Here is a 15,586-nt window from a genome sequence, read left to right on the forward strand (position 1 = left end):
AAAAAGTGGGAGTACTGTTCTTGTTGTAATAAAGACATACAAGCTCTTTCCGAGTAGAAATTCCAGAATGTCATGGAAATGTTGACTTTCTCTTCCATCTGAACTATGTAGTGTTGAATGATGCCAATATTCTTTGGAAATACATTTGTAAAGTAGTATTGAAAATATGATTGTGTTATTACCTGTTGGGTGATTGTGTCATTACATGATATCTGATTTTGTCATTACCTGTAGGCTGATTTTATGTCATATGTAATGGCTGATTATGTCATTATCTCTTGGCTTTTTGTGCGTTATTTAATGGCTCATCGTCTCATGTGTTAGCTATTTGTGTCATCTAATGACTGATTGTGTCATGAGATGACTGTGTCATTATATCTGTTGCATTTGTGTCATCTGTTGAATTTTGTGTCTCCTGATGGCTGATTGTGTCATTATCAGATGACTGATTGCATCAGTATCAGATGGCTGATTGTGTCAGTATGTCCCTGCTATTTGTGTCATTATCTGTTGCTTGTTTGTGACATCTGATGGCTCATTGTGTCATCAGATGACTGTTTGTGTCATTACGTCTCCGCTCTTTCTATGGCTATCTATTGTGTTTTTGTGTCATCTGATGGTGCATTGTGTCATCAGATGTTTGATTGTGTCATCAGGTGGTTGATTGTCTCATTTTTGTATAGTTGGTTTGTCAATATGGCTCTGCTCCATGTGTCAGTACCTGTTGACTTCTGTGTCATTTGATGGTTGATTGTGTCATTCTTAGATGGCAAATTGTGTCACTGTCTCTTGGCTGATTGTGTCATTGTCTGTTGCCTTTTTGTGTCATTGTTGGATGGTTGATTGTGTTAAGAGTCTGATGACAGATTGTTATTATATGATGGCTGGTTGTGTCATTGTCTACTTCCTGGATCTGCTGAGTCATCATCTGATGGTTGATTATGTTGACTGATTATGTTGTTATCTGATGGTTGATTGTGTCATCATTTGATGGTTGATTGTTCCAGCATTATATTGTGGAACAAGTGAATATGCCCTGCAAATGCAATAATCTTGAATGAAATCCAAGTCTGTTTTTCAACTAACATTTTCATTTGAGAGGATTAGTCTTCTAGATTAGGTTTAGGCTTATGGTTGGAGCTTTTGTCACATGGTAGTATGACTCACACATGTTCTAAGTACCCTGGGATTTCCTCTGAAACATTTCAATTTTCATAAAAAGGTATTGGTTATGAGCAACACATTAGGAAGAAGATGGTTTGGGTGAAAGGTGTGAAGTTCAAGTTCATGAAGTTATGGTCTCCTCTGTTCTCATAATCAAATGTGCCAAACACTACCCCTCACGTCATTATAGTCTTAAATTGCTCTCAACTTGATATGTTTTATGTGATCTAAAGTGCCAGTTTGCAAACCCCATAAAGTGCCAGTTTGCAAACCCCATCTTAAAATGTTTTCTGAATGTTTTGTGTCTGTGAAAGGAAAGCATATAACATTGTGCACATATTTGTGAGGATTTATGGAACTAACCATTTGTGTGGATGTTGGCAACTAAACATTTGTGTGGAAGTAGGGACAGAAAAAAAACATTTGTCAGGATTCATGGAACTAAACATTTGTATGGGTGACTGTGGCACAGTACCAGGTGACCGTGAAATTGTAACTGCATTCTGTCATGTCACTCTCAGCAACTACATGGATAGAAGATCGGAGCCTGGATTAGCTTCTAGACTAACAAATGCATTTACTGTGAATGCAAAGTGTTTGATAAGCAAAATCATTTGTGTCTTTTGCATGAATAGAGAAGAAACAACTTATCTGTAAAAACAAAAATCTGTTTTACCACCATTGTCTTGAGTTATCAATGTTGGGATGACAGTGAGCTATCACATGTATGGAGTAACAGTATTACTGGCTTACTGTTGATGGATTTACTGTATTTGGGCGTTTTTTATAAAACACCTTTTCAAACAAAAACCCACCATGAAGTTGTTGTACATAGCCTTGACGATGTTGCTTGGTTTGATGTAGTATGTAAAACCGACGTGGTGTAATAATATTTCCTCTGTTTGCATGTAGTGTCTGTTAGACACCATGGTAAAGAAACAAACCCATCAATTTTAGTTTACCATGAAATTACCATAAACATTGGATTTTAAAACCAAGCTGAGTTTGTGTGAGATTTATTGGTCTGCTCCTCAGTTACCATAAGAAGAATCCTTGTACTGCCTCAAGTTCATTACACCAAGACATGACAAGAACATGATCATTCAATTTGCTAATTGTCAGTCCATTTTTGTAGCTTTCATGTTTCCTGTCATGAAGCATTATCTTGAGTGGTAATTTTTTTAGCTTGAGATGTGAAATCTTTGTATTTTGAATTGCATGTTCTTTTTTTGTAAAGGCCTTTCATGTTGAGGTTGTAAATGTGTGTCTGGCCATTGAAGCAGATGAACAATATCTGTTTCCTGCTGGTCTGTATCCCAGTGGAGAGGCTGGTCCCAACAGGGCTCCAGTATCAGCTTGTGGTAGCAGGAGACTGTGGACTGTTGATAATGATAAACTTGTGTCATCCCTGTGATATAATAGTGGACTTCTAGTTGAAGAAAAGCAGTTGAAGGGCAAAAAGGACAACAAAAAAATATTTATTTCTGTTACTTTGTATCATCACAGTGACAAAAGTCTCAGACCTAAACAATACTGTTCTGCACAGTTAATTAACAGCACAAGTGTTCCACAGAGTAAACTGACTTTGTAGTTGTTCAGAGGCAGATTGATGAGAAAACTTCTGTCTTTTTGTAATGGTTCTGTTGCAGTATACCAATGGCCACTTTTATCAGATTAGATGCCAGTCAAATTTTAGATGACCATATTCATCCTCTGCAACATCAAATCAAATGTGTCTATACATCCATGGTAAACATGTCATGACCTTTTTAACAGAGAAAATATCCTAGAGCAATGAGAAAAAGCAGCTTCCATTCACATGTTCATTCCCCATGTTCTGTCATGAAAACCTCGTAGAGAGCAGGCGATATGGTCATTTTGAGTAAACCTGTGCCGTCGACTGTTGCAGTAGTATCTTCATTTTATGTATGGGTATTTATATGGTGCTATGGTTAATGCCATGTACATGCGTGCTTTAAATTAAAGCCTTGGGAGTATACAAGTCACACAGCTTTGTGCCCATTTACAGTCGGTGGACTAGGACATATTCCCAGTACTTAGTCCAAGGTAGCTGCATATAGGTGTTTCCATGTATTCACATGGCCTCTGTCTGGTCATTTATCAGTGGATTCATGAGTTCTTGTAATTGTGCAGGATTGTGTACTGTACACTAGGGGATGTGACAACACTAAAAGAGTCTTATAAGGTTCAAAGTTTGTACACCCGGTCACAGGTGGGCACCTTAAACTCATTTAAGCCTTGTGCCTTAGACAGCTCGCCCACTGCGCCCCGTATAATTAAATATGTAATAATGCCAAACCGTGTGTAAAGCTTTCCGCAAGGTTTTCATTTGGTCTATCTGTTCCTTATCCAGAATTAGAGCATTTGTTCACAAAATAAAATTCTTGTCCCATGATACCCTCTCACCAGTAATGTGGTTGATGGAGCTCTATTTTCTCTCATAAGATGAGCTTAGAGGCTTTTCCAGAAAGGTCGATGTTTCTTAAGAGATGAATGGGTGTAATTATTTTGTTGTGTCTAAATGGATGTAGCCACATACTGCATGGAGAAGTGCAAAAAAGTGATTGTCCAGTTTTGCCACCTCACCTCCATTTTCACCTTCACCTTCCAATGGAATTCATCTTCTCCTTTTCATGTTTCCTGCCTTCCCACCCCTACACTAACTTTGTCAACCCCATGACATGGTGGTCGCTCTCTCCCTCCCTCCCTCCCTCACTCACTCACTCACTCCCTCACTCACTCACTCACTAACTCACTCACTCACTCACTAACTCTCTCACTCACTCACTCACTCACTCACTCATATAAGTCAACCTTGTATGCTTTAACTAACTGCTAAATTAATTTGTTCAAAATGAAAAGTAGATATGCCTCATTCTCATTTTCAACTCATCAAAAACAAAGCATAGTTAACATTTTGGTGGTGCTTTGTATGTAAAAGAACACAATTTCTAGCATTTTCTGTTTCAGCTTTAGCTTTGCTTGGATATGATAATCCCTTGGGGGCATTCAAGCTCGTTTATCACTGTCACACAAGCCTGAAAAAAGAGATAGCAATCCTTTTTAAAACCTTGTAACAGGTCCACAAAAATCTTTGCTTATGGATCAGAAATGAGAAAAATGCCAGTTATAATGGACTGCTTTGCATGCAAAAGCAGCAAGAAGTGGTATTTTACATCCTTAGTTTTACTATCTGACTGGAATAAGAGACAATCTAACGTTGAGAAGTATTAGATTAGGCAGCACTTGAGTGATGAATGTGCATTTAACGAGTTACCCAGGGTCTCCTCTCCCACTATATCTCCTGGTTTTTTAATATGATATGGAGATTAAGTGATACCTCTCAAACTCTCATGCACAACAAAATAGCTGGACTGCTAGTTATGATTCAGATGGGTCTGGTTTGCATTGCTGGTTATTTTTGATGGATTAACGATAGGAAACGAAACCCTTGACATGATATTGGTTGAGTGAGGTTGTGCTTGTTCTGGAGTTATCTTGCAACACAAACAGCGTATGATGGTAATGGGGGTATGTTGGACGGATCCTTTTCTGTTTTATGTAGACAGGTACAAGCAGGTACATGGAAAGTCCGAGATGGAGTTTGGTACTGTGGTGTAATGTTTGTTTTTCAGTTATTGCTTTCTTTCTATTAAGAAAGGAATTTACTCTGTGATGAAGAAACATGATGTAAAGGGAATGGTCTGACATGTTAGAGCTGGAATGTGTTGTTGTGCATCATTACTGTGCTGTTCAGAACAGGGTAGCACCGAGAGCAGGATGAAAGGCCTGGATGGATTAACATGGGAGCACTTCATCATATGGGAATAGTAGAGGACTAATGTTTTATATTACCAACTCCAGATGGACCACAGATGTTGTGATCACTCAGTCTGGATAATAATCATGTACATTAGCTTAATCCTGGTGCTATAGCTTTTAGACAGGTTATTTCATTAGTTATTTCATGTTATGTGCAGCACTTAGATAATTATATTCCTAGATTTATGCTCCATGTACATGAAGAGGTTTGTGATGAGAAACATGCTGTTTTTGCAGTCGTTACGTTAATCACGTATTCATTTCTTTGAACTCTCAAATGTAATAATGTGCATGTTTCGTAGTCTTGTGGGTATTGCTGGCCTGAAGAGGTGCCCAGCGGCCCATTACTGTTGTAACAGCCATCAGATGAGTATCATTACAATGCATGACCTAGCCCTAATGCCCGGCCCCACCGCGACCTGTGCAGGTCAAGGGTAGAATTGGCCTTCAGCAACTCTAGCTTGCCATGAAAGGCTACCATGCTTGTAAGAGGCGACTAACAGGATCGGGTGGTCAAGCTTGCGGACTTGGTTGACACATGTCATTGGTCCCCCAGTGTGCAGATCAATGCTAGTACTGTCGATCACTATATTGTCTGGTCTATACTTGATTATTTACAGACCGCCGCCATAAAACTTGATTATTGCTAAGTGCAGCATAAAACAAAACTCCCTCACTCACTCACTTTCCCTAATAATTGGGGATCATTGCTCCAGCAGCCAGTCATTGGTATGGCTGGATCAAGATTGTTAGGGCTACTGTGATAGATCCATATCTCCATCTGAACACATAGTAAACATTACTCCAACTGTTGTTCATTGTTTACTCTGCAGTTATTCACCATTTATCCACACTAACACAATATTCACCAAACACTATATTTGTTCACGTAAGACAAAGAGAAGACTGAAGAAGTGTTCTGAAGTTAACTGTAGTCAAAAGAGCTGCTTAGGAATGGACATCTGGCTGGGGCCAGGATGGCCATTTTGCCTTAACCATTATGCAAGTCCACTTGAGGATTAAGTAAGAAGGTTAAGGTGTAAAAGACGTGTCAGTTGTAAGGGAACAGATGTGAATTCATGATTTGTGCTTTTTGCAGTACTGGAGAAGCCATATTTGTGATGCTTTTTCATGAAATATTCTGAGATTTATGCTGTTGGCTTGTGACTTTGATTATATTCTCTTATAAGCTGTTATGTTTATGAAATGGAAGTTAGGATTCATTGGCTTCTGAAAGTGTTATGGAACACTTTCATGGATTCAAGTTTGTGGCATATTCTTGTTGGTGAGGTGTTTAAGGTGTGATGTCAATCAGTTTGATCCAGATAGGTTGTTGATTCTAATATCAGAGTTCAAACATGTACATGATTATCAGACACAGAAACTTCATGTTTCAGAATCATGTATGGAATGACTGTAAGAATGGATTTTGTTAAGCTTGGAGCTATCTGAGCTGATGAAAACAAGTGTTTTGTCAGGGATCAAACCCAGGCATTTGGCATGATAAGTGAACACTTTATGCACTGGGCTACCCCACTTCACTATCACTTCAGTGATGAAAGTTGGGTGGTTAAGTGTCAGTTGTGGCTTTTGTAACCATTCCTTTAAAATAATCTTCATACAATGTTGGTATTTTCCAGACACAAGATCCGTGTTCCAATGTTTGTTCCTGAGTCATCCTCCCCTCTACAGAAGTTAACAAGTTGGTTCCTTGGTCGCCGACCCGAATATGTGAACCCCAAGGTTGTGGCACAAGGTGAAGGTCGGGAAGGTGGGTACACTTGCAACATTTTTCCATCGTGTTAAAGCTTTGAATAGAGACTAAGCAAACTATGGTCAAGTTGAGTTGATCAGGAGTTTCCGACCCCTCCGAGGCTGCTGATATTGTTGAAAGAAGTGTTGCTATTTTTTCTGCAGGGAGAGATAAGCATAATTTTCTCTTTTCCACAATTGCAAAGACTTGGTGCAGGAGGCTGAATGATGGACTCAGCACTTGAGTATATTCTGTGCTGGTATGAAAGGTGCCATTGCGTTTGGCAGGCATGTCTTCAAATTTTGATTTCCAACAAGGAATTTTATTTTCTTTGATCTTGAAGAATGTGGATTGTTGTACAGGTATTTGGATCTGTTTGTTACATCAGAGACGTTTGAGTGATTGCAGTGAATCAGTTCCAGTGTATTGTTTAATTCCAGTGGATTGTTATCTATTTCAAATGCATTTGGACATGGACATGGTCACTGGTTGACATTTTCGTGTTCATCATTTCTCAGCTTAAATGGCATAGTTCTAACAGCTTGATTAATGAAATATGGATTTGGAATGTGAGAAATTTTCAAGATTACTTTGATGTTTATGCTTCATGTTTTGATTAACATGAAAAGGTATTATCTGGGGAAATATTTTGATTGACTGAGAAATTGCATTTTTGTAAACTAATCATTTTTCATTGTCAGTTTTAGTCATTAAAATACAGATATTTGACAGAGAAGTTAGTTAGTTTGTGGGGCCTTGTCCTCCGTTCCTTATTTTATACACACTCTCCTTTTGATTGATAATGATTATGAAGTGTATTCCATCAGAACTTTATTTCTGTGGAATCTAAAGGATGAAATGTAATCTACAAGCAAACGAGGATCGAAATTGTGTTGGGGTAAAAAATGGTTATTTGATGTGTTGAGTATGTTTTTGTTATGAAGCTTGGGACAGAGTTGAAAAGGGATTTTGAAACCTTTCCCCCCGATGATTTTGTTTCATCTAAACCGATCTGAGCATGGGGTTGAAATTGTAAAATTGCCAGCAACATGGAAATAAACGTGATGAGGAATTATGTACAGGATATGAATACCACTAATGACTACATTGTGAGTATTGACTCAAGGTTGGGAAGGTCAACAGCAAGCAAAGATACGATTGACCACCTTAATTTCCTTGACAAGAGCATTTCTCTCTGAGGACCTTGGAAATGTTGCTGTCAGCTTGGAGTTTGCACATGGAGCAAAAGCGCTTTGCTACATGAATGGCTTGTTTGCTTTTGAGGATTAGTGTAGATTTACAGAAGTGATGGTTTATTTAGACTCTTATTAGTTGGGGTGCCTTGACATGACCCAAACGACATTGGTAGTTATGTTAAAAATGAGAACTTTTAAAAGTGGTAAAGATGTATTAATGGATATCTTTATTTAATAATGTTCATACTGTAAATAAAAATTATCAAATTCTTTTCATATACTCCTTGAAATCTCCCCAATAGTTGATTTAAGATTTTGACGATACGATGAATATGCGTTTATTACTTACTGCCAAATAAACTCAACAAAAATAAAAACTTTACACTCGTTTCAAAGTCAATAATTTGAACACTTGCGAAAATTGGTGTGAAATAACAATTGTATTCAATTCTCTTGTCATTAAAGATGCTATAGCATACAGATCATGTTTGTCATGGAATCAGTTCCACCGGAAATGCGACTACAATGTCCATGATCAAAAACTGTGAGTCACAACTTAATGAAATCATGTCAATATCAAATGTGTCCTCCATGGGCATTCACAACTGCTATACAATGTCTCCTGATGGATTGGATGATGCGTCTGAACACAGCTTGGGGAATGTGCTGCCATATTTGTACCAATATGACGCCAAGCTCCTGCAAGTTCTGTGGAGGGTTCCTCACTTGATGGAGCCGCCTGCCTAACATATCCCACACATGCTCTATTGGGTTGAAGTTGGGAGATCTTGAGGGCCTCTCCTTGATGTTGATGCCAGCATTCCTGAGGAAATTCGTTCTTAAATTGACCATGTGAGGTCTGGCATTATCCTGTTGGAAAGTCAGACCTGGGCCATGTGCTGCCAAGAATGGCCAAAGCTCTGGAATGAGCACCTGATCCCTGTATGCTGCCGCATTAAGGTTTCCCTGGATGACAATGCATTGGGATCGAGCATGACCGTATATAGCACCCCAAACCATAACGCTACCGACCCCAAATTGATCCGTTTCTTGTACGCACCACTGGGTATTGCGTTCTCCTCGTCTTCTCCAAACTCTAACCTTTTCTTGATTCATCACTAAGCACAACCCTATTCCAATCTCGCTGAGTCCATCTCAGGTGCCGTCGTGCCCAGAAAAGACGTTAGCGTTGATGGAAACGGGTTAGAATTGGTCCATGATATGGTTGCCATGCATGAAGACGAGCCGAGCGCAGGCTTTTTCGAATGATTTGGGCAGTCACTCGACCTCCAAACAATACATTCTCAGTGGATTTGGCAGTGACAAACCGATTACACAAATGACGTAAGACAATCTGTCGGTCTTCTGGGTGTGACATCACACATGGTCAACCAAGATGGGTCAGCTGTGGTGCCAGTGTGATGGAGACGTGTTTGGAGATTATGGATGGTCTGTTGACTGCATCCCATAACCCTTGCAACATCAGTGACGTTCCTGTATTCAGCATTCCAATGGCATGTTCACACTGAATGTTTGACAGTTGTGGCATTGCAAATTAATGAATAACTAACAATAAGACCATGTTTTTCTGAGATGAAACTCTACTCTGCTACCGTGGGATCAATTGCACGTGTATCACGTGACTTGTTGCACATGGAAACATGATTTTAGCGTGCAGTGCTCTACCCCTTGCCATGTAGGCCCGAAATGTAGAATGAATGTGTGGCCTAATGCGCTTGACAATGCATTTAACCATAATCACAACAAGAACTCTTTCAAGTGAAACTTCAAAACACTATTTGAAAAATAATGGGTGTCAAATTATTTATAACACTTTGTGTTTGTGAAAAGGTGAGCTTATTCTGCCACATCGATCATAAACACATACACATAATAAATCTATTTTGTCACAGGTGTTTAAATTTTTAGAATTAATTTCTCATGTCTACCATAAAACCTGCTGAGGGCTTTGTTGAAGCCTTCAGTGTTGTGACTTTTTGGTTTACCTGAACAACTAGTTTGAAGCGAGCTTAATGTTTTGTCATCTGTTCAGCCATCCATCCAACCAACCAAATAACCAAATAACTCAACAACAACCCCTGATTCCAATTTAGTAGGTCTTTTGGAATTGAAATGGATGCCTTGATTTTTATCAGTTTTATTTTATTTGACATCCATGACTGTGGTTCTTAAATCTTGTGAAAGTATATTTTCAACATCTCCACAATATAATGTTTGATATAACCACCACAACAGTCGTATTGAAAAAAGAACCAGGGCCAAGTCTTGACAATTCTTCAGCCATTTTCATTCAGTTTGTGATGGCAACGTAATCTGTAAATGTCTGTTTGTGTTATGAGTCAACAACGTCACAAAAGCTAATATACATTCTGAGTTAGTCTCTTACCTTATACAAGCACCGAAAATGTGAGGCTACCTGATCAAAGACATTGTCTTAGGCGCTGCAGTTAGCAGTGCATAGTGGAATCCCTTAGACAAACCAGAAATTGATGATCCCCAAATCCAAGATTCATGCTGATTATTTTTGTCAGCTCTAAGGCCTCAATTCATGATACCAAATTTGACATTTATATAATGCAGCCCGTTCCCACACACAAAATCTAGTGAGGCTCAGTACCTGCATTTGTGGGGTTTCAAAAGGTGATATACATGTCAACGTCTGCATTACTTCACATCAAGATGTCTGATATAAATGAATTACAGATACTAACTGTGTTAGACCCAAGTCACTGACAGTTTCATGTGTGTATTGTCGTGATTGTAACAATTTCTCAAACTTTCAAATAATTCCTACATATGCATTGGTTTCAAGCGTGTGTACTATATTTCAGTGACAAGAGTGCGATCACAAGGTTTTGTGACTGTCTCCATGAATGTGATCATGAAAGACATGAAGAAACTTGGTTATGATGTCGTCCCCTCTGATGTCAGCAGTCCCAGCATGCCTGAGTCAGTAGGCGTCACCACGGCAACAGAAGCATGATGGGCGTTTACACTCCCTTATGGGTCTACAGCAGTTTCCATTCTCTAAAGACAATAAAACTTTAACCTTTTTGTTAAGAGTATAAATGATTTTATCGTGAAGGTAGCCAAATTTTAACCTATCCAAGTGCTTATGCCAACATTTTCTGAGCAAACAATTACATGATTTGAGAATGAAATTACGTATGTTTGTTTCAAGATGTTTTCATTAAAGAATTAAGTTTTAACACAATTAATAATGAAGGGTAACGATTTTAATGTACTGGAAAATGATAAATGACATCTATTTTCAAAGGTGCCTTTTCATTATTGATCTGTTTTACTCATATTGCTGTTTTACAAAGATACAACCCAAACAAGGAACACAATCTATGGAATTCTGTTCAGTAGTAGTTTGTTCCTCTTGATGCGTGAACGTCCTCATGAGGCTCGAGTTGTGTATCATGTATATAGTTCAGTGAACTCCACCTTTATCTCTTCATACAAGGTCACAGCTCAGATATGTATTTATGTGTATTTACCATGATATGAAGGACATATTTCGCAAGTTATAGTGTATATATTTTTTATTGTATCATTCTCTCATTCCTCATCCGTCCATTTTAACTGTTACAAAATACTTATTGAATTAAAGTCTTATGTTTATTTCAAAATATTGTTCTTTGTCTTTTGTTTAAACTGATTAATGCAAAAATGCGTTGTCATGTATAAACACATGCATGCAGCAATATCACTTGCACTATCAAAAACGTGAGGTGACCAATGAGACTATACACATAAAACCTACCCAGGTTTTGATAATATGAATAATAGGTGACAGATGAGGAGCAAACATTTGTTGGGTTTCTTCATGTGTTTAGTTAAAACTGAAAACAGAGTGGCTGGGCAAAGCTATTTGTGTGGTACAATAGGCTGTGTGTTGTATTGAATTGCATCTGGTTTTTCATAAAAATTCAGTTTAGTCTTGCAGCTGGAAGGAGGTGTTCATGTAAAAGATAAATACCCACCTGCTACAAAATTTGATTAAAAATATGTTTGTTTGTTGCCTGACTGCACAGCAGCACTCTTTCCATGTGATGTCATGAGCTTCCATATGTTAAACAAAATTGTTCCAACAAGATCCTTGATGTATCGGTCATGGGACTATCTGGTCCCGATTTGACACAGGTCCCAGTAGTTTAACACTGTACTGAATTGAGAAAGCAAACAAACAGGTCATCAAATGTAATAATTCTTATTTCAGATAGGGCAGACGTTTTGTGTTTTGATTCTAAACATTCTGCTATTGTGGTACGAAGAGACTGTTTTGTGGTGTCACTGGTGGTTCATTTATTGTACCCAATGTCACAAATTTTTTTAACAGAACACATTGCTGCAATTGGAATATTGCTGACTTAGAGCAAACATCATAAAATTGAGATAAACTACTGAAGTTATCTTGTTACCAAATGGATCAATGTTAATGATCACTATGACTTTTTAAATGAAATTCATGAATGGCACGACATTTGGAAAGGAGATAACAGCTGTTATTATTCCATGACTGAGGATTTTGTATTGCTTCTACTGATATATTTAGCTGTGTATTTCATGGCCGGATTTTATAAAAAAAATACCGTAACGTTAAGGAGATCCTAAAAAACAAATTTCATGCAGACGTAGTGGTGATTAGGAAAGAGGGCTGTACTCAATGATTTGGATAATTTCGATGCAGTTTGTCACAAATTTCCATTCAGTTACAGGTTAAAGCAAATGATTTGCTCACTCAGTGTCACATATCAGCAGTATTGGTACTCTAAATAAGCTTTGGTCACAAAAGCAGACACATGGACCTGAAACCGACTGAGTAAGGTGAGCAGGACCAGGGCAAAGATGGTACATATCCAGTGTATTATGCATTTAATCAAACTAGTGTCCTTAAGAAAGTGGTGGTGAGTTAGATTTGGTCAGTGCTGAAAGCGTTCGCTCTTCACATAGAAGACCCAGGTTCGGTTGCGTAAGATGTTTGTACTTCCAGTCTGCTGTTCACCGGTCATGGTCTTGCTGGAATAATACTAAAGGCGATATAAGATCACATTCTTTCACCTCAAACAAATTACACAATATAAAAGAAATGGTCTTGAAAACCAAGATTCGTGAAATGCAGCATTCATGAAACGTTGCAGACAGATGAAAACCGCCATAAAACTGAAAACGATCTGTGTCCCAGTTTCTTTTTGAAAGACCTGAAACCCAAAATAAAATACATGCTAGTACCATATCTTGTTGACAATATATCTTTATCAAACTAGGACAAACGCTCGGGCAGCGGCGACGTTCGGGCAACACACCACTTGCCCCGCTGCCTTGACATTAAATTGTGGATCTAATTGCTCTTAGAGCTGTCCATTGCGAACTAAGCCCTACTACATGTTGATATCAATTAGCAATAATGTCAGTTTCACAAACTGAAACGGTGTCAACTGAAGTTGTTTGTTGCAAGTATAGGGCTAGCATTTATCCCTTGGTTGGAGGATGGGAGACAGGCAACTCATCTGTATGCCTCTCTCTTTATCTGCCAGACAGACCATGCAAATGTCTCGCAGGCCCTAATACTAGCTGTCTTAGTACTGGACCAAATGTAGCTTTCAGTACTGTCATTTAACAATCAAGACAAACGCTGTTTTCGAACTGTCACGGACGTGCGAGACGTTGCTTTGTAAAGCTGGTGATGTATGTCAGTACACCTTCCCGATATACTGAAGTTGAAAGTCCAGTTTTCGCCCTTGCCGCTCTAAGATGGAATTGTGGAGTTACATGTGATTGAAGTCAAGCATGCCTTGATTTTTAGGATATTGTGGCGTTTACAGATTATTTTCTGGCGATGTCCTAACATATTTCAGTTTCCTGATATATTTACTTAGGAGTATAGTTTCAGAGTAGTGATAACCTGTGCAAATCCGAGTTATAATTGGTTTCCAACCCTGGATTGTCGTGAGAGGCGACTTAAGGAATAAGCCCGTTTCGCTGACGTGGTTGATGCACGTCATCGTGTTTCAGTTCCGAAGTTCGATGGTTAAGACACAAATCACTGGAATTTCTAGACCAGATTCAATTCTTTGCAGACCACCTTCATGTAGCAGGAATATTGGCTAGTGCGGTGTTACACAACAAAACAAGAAAGTTAAGCAGTTCACCAAGCTGTTATCTATCCCATTCTGGAGTTCGATTTCCACAACTATCGAAACTGCCATCTCTACTAAAGCATCTTTGACGTTCTGCAAGTGTTTTCTGGGACACATTGTTCTTATGGAACTAATGAGGCCTGAGGATGAACATTCATTATACCATGTCTTAGGCTCCAAACGTAATGTCATTTTGGTACTTTGAAAATCCTATTACGTCGTTCTTGTAGGAGTACAACAGCTATGAGAATGTTTTTTTATCTGAGGATCAGGAATTTTCAGATTGGGAATGGAACGCACGGATGGTGCTGTGTAAAGAGGAATTTGAGTCATGATGTGTATTGCAGTGGTAACAAACAATGATCATAAGTGTACAGTAACGGTTGTGTTTTTCAGTTACATTAAAACCCCGTTTGACCTATTTTAGCAATAATAACTATAATACGCTTTTATCGAGAATGTGGACTGGTGTATGATGACACACGCGGAAGTAGCAATTCTGATTTCAATGTATTAGTCCTGTGATGAATTTCTATTTTTTGTGACAGTATCCTAGCCTAGTGAATACAGTTTCTGCGCCAAGAGCGTAATGTGTTTGTATCCCCGACCGCATAATAAATGCATGTTTCTTTTTGTTACAATGTCTGGATAAATTCTGGTTTGATAACAAATGACCGATCGGCTCGAAGTGAGTATACTCTGTCTATGTGGGGCATCCATGTTAAGGTACGGAGTGATTTCTGTGTGTACAGGCGCTATGAGGTAGCCTGGTGGTTATAAGCGTTTGCACGTCACACCGAAGGGTTCCATTCCCAACATGGGATCAAAGTGAGAAACCTATTGCTTGCGTCTTCTGCCATGATATTGGTGAAATACTGCCATGATATTGGTGAAATACTGGCATGATATTGGTGAAATACCGCCATGATATTGGTGAAATACTGCTATGATATTGGTGAAATACTGCCATGATATTGGTGAAATACTGTTATGATATTGGTGAAATACTGCCATGATAGTGGTGAAATACCGCCATGATATTGGTGAAATACTGCTATGATATTGGTGAAATACCGCCATGATATTGGTGAAATACTGCTATGATATTGGTGAAATACTGCTATGATATTGGTGAAATACTGCCATGATAGTGGTGAAATACTGCCATGATATTGGTGAGATACTGCCATGATATTGCTTTCATATTGCAAGACGTGGCGTACTACCAAATTCACTCACTCCTTCTCTGGGACGTCAGATCTTGTCCACTGCATGACCTTCCTCAAATATGGAATGCACCTATACGCCCGTGGTCAACATAAGCCATTAAAAGAACTGACAAAACATCGTAGAGGAGTGAGGATTCCATTCACATCTTTATCATCCATGTTCTGTCATGAAAACCTTGTAGAGAGCTTTAGATAGGATCATGTTGAGTAGAACTGTACCATGGACTGTGACAG

General features: G+C 38.7%; 1 protein-coding gene across 1 annotated transcript in view; it reads left to right on the top strand.

Annotated features, from left to right (window-relative positions):
• LOC137284840 (B9 domain-containing protein 1-like) overlaps positions 1-11,612 on the top strand; it is a 28,895-nt gene extending 17,283 nt beyond the window's left edge. The window contains exons 5-6 of the mRNA XM_067816853.1: positions 6,648-6,778; positions 10,809-11,612. Coding sequence (XP_067672954.1) covers positions 6,648-6,778; positions 10,809-10,960 — 283 coding nt within the window. The 3' untranslated portion in view covers positions 10,961-11,612. The remainder of the gene's footprint in view (positions 1-6,647; positions 6,779-10,808) is intronic.
• The last annotated feature ends 3,974 nt before the right edge of the window (positions 11,613-15,586 follow it).

Source organism: Haliotis asinina, chromosome 5, assembly GCF_037392515.1.
Source record: "Haliotis asinina isolate JCU_RB_2024 chromosome 5, JCU_Hal_asi_v2, whole genome shotgun sequence".
NCBI lineage: Eukaryota > Metazoa > Mollusca > Gastropoda > Lepetellida > Haliotidae > Haliotis > Haliotis asinina.